General features: G+C 32.2%; 1 protein-coding gene across 1 annotated transcript in view; it reads right to left on the bottom strand.

The window, feature by feature from the left end:
* Window positions 1-3,434: 3,434 nt before the first annotated feature.
* Window positions 3,435-6,399, bottom strand: part of LOC128249095 (uncharacterized) — a 6,952-nt gene continuing 3,987 nt past the window's right edge. The window contains exons 2-3 of the mRNA XM_052971863.1: window positions 4,332-4,414; window positions 3,435-3,531 (exon numbers count right to left, since the gene is read on the bottom strand). Coding sequence (XP_052827823.1) covers window positions 3,450-3,531; window positions 4,332-4,414 — 165 coding nt within the window. The 3' untranslated portion in view covers window positions 3,435-3,449. The remainder of the gene's footprint in view (window positions 3,532-4,331; window positions 4,415-6,399) is intronic.

Here is a 6,399-nt window from a genome sequence, read left to right as displayed (position 1 = left end):
TATATATATTCTGCAATTGTGAATTAATGCTACCATTGATTCCATGTTAAGAAAGGCAGAAAAATATCCTATTGTCTTTACAACTTTTCAAGCCGATCACATGGAGAAAGGCCTGCATTTTGGAAAACAGTCTTTTTTTGTCTACAGGGTTTCTCGTAAATTTACGTAAACGAAACTATGAAACAATGAATTAAGGGGCGTTACTCTAGGGTGGGGCATCTTTTGGAGTTTGACAAATCCAAGGGAAACAAACTCTAAAAGATGCCACCCTAGAATAACGTCCCTTGATTCATTGTTTCATAGTTTCCTTTACGTGAATTTACGAGAAATCCCGTGAACAAAAAATGATTGTTTTCCAAAATGGAGGCGAACTCCTTTCTCCATGTGATCGACTTGAAAAATTGTTAAGAGACTAGGATATTTTACTGCCTTTTTTAACATGAAACCAATGGCAACCTTAATTTACAAATAAAGAAATTATATATCAACCAATGTGGTGTTGAACACTCATTTCATCGTTCGATATTAATCATTTCAAGGATATAAATACCGCTTAAAGTTCCCCGGTTTTATCCAGTGTATCAGTGGAATACTAAAAGATGTTAGCTTCACATTAATGGATATGGGTATATTACCATTTATGTATAAGAAAAAGAAGAAAATGGAGAAATTGACAGATAAATATCAATTTATTGAAACAAATCCAATTTCGAATTATATCAAACTCATAGAACCTACAATTATTTCCATGTCCAATCAATCAATTCAAATTAGAAAAATTAAATTAAAAACTCATATTGAATTATAATTAATTGAACATTTCGTCAGAGTCAGAATTTGATAGAATAAGGGACTACATCCCAATGTGTTGATACATCCTTGGTAGACTCAGCATTAAATTCAGATACGTGCGCTTGTGTATTCTAATATATTTTGAAAAAAAAAGTTACTTGTGTATATGCTGCTTTGTTTTAATTTATTTAAGCGTGTGCACTAATAAATCTTCGAACGTGCAAAGGGAAACAACCCACGATGGATCCCATCTTAACCTAAAGACTAGTGGAAGGAACAATAATGAATGTAATTCTATAAATGAAAATAGAAATAAGAATAAAAATGAAAGTATATATTGTGATTGCAAATTTAGAAATTACTGTTTGTTTAAAAATTATTGCAAGCAAAATATGTAGTATATAGATGTAAAGTGAAATCTGAAGGTAAAATTATTTTTATATCGGTTCAACGGAAAATTACGTCAAAACACGTATTGCTGACCATCAATACATCTTAAATAATAAAAATAAGTTGTCTTATACAAGTCTTAGCAAATTAATTTAGGGCTTGAAGGACAAGAATAAAAAGTATAGCATAGAGTGGGAAATAAGCCATGCCAACGCCTATAGAATTGTAAATACTAATTGTGATCTTTGATTGAAGAATTATTTCAGATTTTGACTTCTAAACGTAAGCTTCTTAACACCAAAAAGTGGGGTGGAATATCCTGTGTTCACGTCTGTAAATATGTATTTAAGAATTGCCATTAAAATAAAATGAAAACGTTACTAAAACTATAAATTAACTATCTTATAAAACGACTATCTAGAAATATATAAATACATGTCTTAGAAAATTATAATTATAATTAAAATTATAAGTAATATTAAAGTTAAAAAAATACTACGTATTAATTGGATAATGGATTAGATATATTAACTTTGATTATATCAATATTAATGTGTATTCCTCAATATGTATGTTTTCCTCATTATTATAATAAAAATATATATATTTATATATTGTGCACAAATCTTGATGACGTAGTGTACAGGTATGGTAAATAGTAAACAGTTTGAATTCGTCATCATCACGTAGTACGCGGTAAACAATAGATATATTTATGATTTAAATTACATTAAATAAATTAGTACTTAATTGTTAATACTAACAATTGTAACCAAGAAGCTTAGAAAATAATTCTTAGTGGATATTACAATAAAAAATAAAGGAAAAAATGTATTGTACATAAGTCTTGCTGATGTAATATACTGCTACCGTGCTATGAAAACAGACTGAATTTCGTCATGGTCAAGTGGTACATAGTTAAATAAACTATGATTTATGTTTTAAATTATAAAAATGAAAATTTAGCATTTAATTATTAATACTAGAGGTTATATCTAGGTGACTTACAATATATTTCTTAACTGATTAAAAAACTTTGCTGACGTTTCGTACTCTCACAAGTAATAATGAAAATTAGGAATAAATGTTTTTAATTACCATTAACTATCAAAATATCGTTTAGACAATCTAACGGTTCCTTTGTTTTTCAATACATTAACACACGCACGCGCACAATTAAATTAAAACAAAGTTGCATATACACAAGTAACGGTTTTTAAAAATTACATTACAATGCACAAGCGGACATATCTGAATTTAATGCTGAGTCTACCAATGATATATCAACACATTGGGATGTAGTCCCTTTTTCTATCAAGTTCTGATCCTGACAAAATGTTCAGTTACTACAATTCAATATGAATCTTCAATTTAATTTTTCTAATTTGAATTAATTGATTGGACGTGGAAACAATTGTAGGTTCTGTGAGTTTTATATTGTTTGAAATTGGATTTGTTTCAATAAATTGATGTCTATCGGTCAATTTCTCCATGTTCTTTTTCTTATACATGCATACATACATACATATGTGCGTGTGTGCGCGCGCGTGTGTATTTATGTAAGTATGTATACATGTAAACACATGGACATATATCAAGTAGTGGGGAATGTAGCTGATCTGGCAAATAATTTGTTAGCGACTCCAGCGCATATTTGGCTAACCGTACTCAGGAAGAATACATTAATTCAAACTATCATTCAACAAGTAAGTATAACAGACAGTGGAATGCAAACGGTTGTATATTGATATTAATCATTCTGTGCATCCATTTATGTGACAACAAATGCCGTACATTTTACGTGGTGTATAAAATAATAAAGGAATATGAGTGGACAGCTCAACTTATACCATGTGCATTTCCATAGTACGGCTATTTATTCAATAACAGTTAATAATATTACATAATATTTCATATGTTACATTAGTACATAACCACATAATTTCTTCGAGCAGTGTTGAATATTTTACTAGTGAAATCCATGTGTGAAGAAAGATGTTAAAATTAAATATTGAATTTAGAAGGTTCTTTAGAAAAAAAAACAGTCAATAAAAGCACTTCTGTTGGGGTGCGAAAATTGAATTACAATCAATCAACATGTTTTATTTTCAGAGAGAAGTTGTAGTCGTAGTAATAATGGTAGATTTTGTTGGTTGACAAGGAAGTGATTTATTCTATCTCTCCGCTCATTGAATAAATTCATTTATCAACCAAGAGTTTATCAAGGGCACTTACAGCAATAAATTATTTGATTAACACAATCCAGCTTAAAGCAAATTTGGACACAATAAGCTTTTATTTGTCCACCAATCGTCAACACGTATCAGTAAATAAGTGGTTTGCTGATTCCTGTAAGTAAAAGTTTATACTCTTATAAGATTCATCGGTCCAGCCGTGGGGTTACCTCAACTAAGGTGACACACAATCAGACCGCAATACCGCGGTGTTTTGAAGTACCATTTCATCTGTAAACCAGTGGATCACATGTGCTATGGACCCCCGTCACCAAAACAGAAGACGCACTCTCATGTGGCGATAAACAACAGCAATCAGGTATTTACGTTCAATCTGCCACGAGGTGTTTAGAATAAAAAGATAGGTTGTTTAGATTCTCGTTCTGTGTACACTTGAATCATTGCAATGTAGTTTTTTCTCAAAGTTTCCTAATTTTTCTCTTCCAGTAGATGAATGACTTCTCGTACAACTTTTTAAAAATTGTTTTAAAGTCTCTAAAATTATTTGAGAGACAATAATTCTGGGTGAAGTGTAAAAAAATCAGGCTTTTGTTTTTGTTTACCTTCAGAAGGTGGGATGCAAGAATGTCTCAAAGAGTTAAAGTGATGAACTTTTGACTATGAAAGTTTTATGGTCTCAACTCTCACAGCATTCCTGCTATATCTTTTAGCAGGAAAGTAAGTCTGCCTACTCTATAAACAATAGATTCCAATTCAAATTCAGACTTAAATAGTTTCTAATAAAAAGAACTTTTAATTGAAAAATATTTGCTACATCAATACCACGACCTACTTCATTCAAACAAAAACTGCAAATACGAGAGCAAAATATACTATAAACGACCTGTTGCACAACAATATATTTTGATATCACCATTATTCATAGCAAAAGAAATGTCTAGTAAGAATTGTTACCTTTTACAAGGCTTCACGAAACGGCCCAAAAAGGTCACTCTTCTATTTTTACCTGGTGGTAAATATGCATCCATCATAACTGGCTGTATAGAAAAGAAAAGTAATTATTTTGCATAAGTAAACAATGTTTCCAATCTTACTGCTTTCTACAACGTTCTGTCTTTGCTAAATTTACAAAAGACAGGTAAAATAAAAGAAAAACATGCTGCAAATAAAGAAACCAGCTCACTGTAACAAGTTGAAACAGAAATATGTTGTGGTTGGACTCCAGTTAACTGAATATAGATGAGAGCATCCTCTACGTGATGAATAGCATACATTATCCCAACAGCAATTAAACTATGTGAAAACATGAGGAGAATGCTTCAAAACATTTATTCATGTGCTTTTCTACTTCTCTTAAACAATTTGTTTAACAAAACACATCTTCAACGCTCAATATATTTTCTAATTTAGGAAAGGAAACACTACTATGAATAAATTTTAAAGTATTAAAGTATCTGTGATGTTACATATTAATTCCATAAGAACAGTGAAGTGTGTCAAAAATGTGTGCATTTATGCAATTGGAAATTTCATTTAAAGAATACGATGAGTACCCAAAAGTAACTGGAACCTTTTTTGTGGGACAAGCCCGTTGTAGTTTGGACATCCGCAGCTAGAACCCACTTAATGTAATCCTCAGACATCAGTCTGCCAACCGGCGTCGTTTACTGGAGTCGTACAGTCAAGTGTTGCGTCTTTGTTTTGCAATGCTTCTCCCCGGTTCGTCGCTTTTCACGATGGCTGAAGCGAAGGAACAGATAGCATCCGTGAAATTCTTTTTTCTACTGAGGAAAACGACAGCCGAAACAGTTATTGTGCATCAAACAGCTAACAAGGACGCTGTCATGAGGAAAGCACAAGTTCACAAGTGGTTTCTATGCTTTATTAATGGTCACTTGTCACTTGGAGACCAACCTCATTCAGGGCGGCCGTCGACCTCCCGAACGAATGAAAGCATCATGAAAATTCATGAACTGATCTGCAGAACAGTCATTGAACAATTGATGGACTTGTTGATATGATTGAGTGTACAGGAACTCCTGCCAACGAATTCTGAGCAAGGAATTGCGAATGAAAAGAGTTAAAGCAAAATTTTGGCATCGCTTGCTCACGGAGGATAAAAAGCAATCACGAATGAATGCGTGTCGTGAACTTAAAGAACAGTTAGAAGTTGATCCGGACTGTTTTTCGAAGATTATCACTAGTGATGAAAGCTGGCGCAAATGTAGGAAAGGTGAAGAAAAAAACAATGGAGGCGTTGAACGGCATCACTTCGTAAGAGTTCCAGCACTACTTCGAACAGTGGAAAACGCGTCTGGACCGATTCATTGCTTCAAATGGAGAAGACTTTGAAGGCGATAAAAGTGTAAACGTAAAATTAAGTTAATAAAATAACATGGCAAAATCCCTGTTTCTTTTGAGTGCCCCCCTCGTAATTATTAAAATTTCTTTTTTCTTTAAACTAAAAATATGACATTATTATTCTAACTGATATTTATACAATCACATGGTTATCATTACCTTAGTAGTTATTTTGGGAGCGTCGGGCTACTTTTGAGAATTTTGTTTACGACAGAAAAGCATCTCATCTAGAAGATTCGGACATCTTAACGTCACGGAATCAGAATTAAACACTAGTTCATACGAGCGCTTTCGCGATTTGGCCACATTTCACACAAGACATAAAGATAACACACATGCTTTGAAATCAAAATACCGATTCGCATTTAGCCAAAGAGGAGAATTTATAGATAGATAGATAGATAGATAGATAGATAGATAGATAGATAGATAGATATACATACATACATACATACATACATACATACATACATACATACATACACAGACGCAGAGGATCTTTTTTAAAACGGGGGCCACATTTTTCATTAATGTTTTACGTAGTGATTTTGGTACCGAAAGACTTTCAAACTTCGTATGCTTATCTAATTTGTGTTATAGAACAGAAAAATATTTTTGTATTCGAATTTATTTCATGTAAAAAAATTGTCTTATTTCGATA

This window comes from Octopus bimaculoides, chromosome 11 (genome assembly GCF_001194135.2).
Source record: "Octopus bimaculoides isolate UCB-OBI-ISO-001 chromosome 11, ASM119413v2, whole genome shotgun sequence".
NCBI classification, from domain to species: domain Eukaryota; kingdom Metazoa; phylum Mollusca; class Cephalopoda; order Octopoda; family Octopodidae; genus Octopus; species Octopus bimaculoides.
Note: the sequence above shows the minus strand (reverse complement) of the source record. Positions and strands in the feature narration are given on the sequence as shown.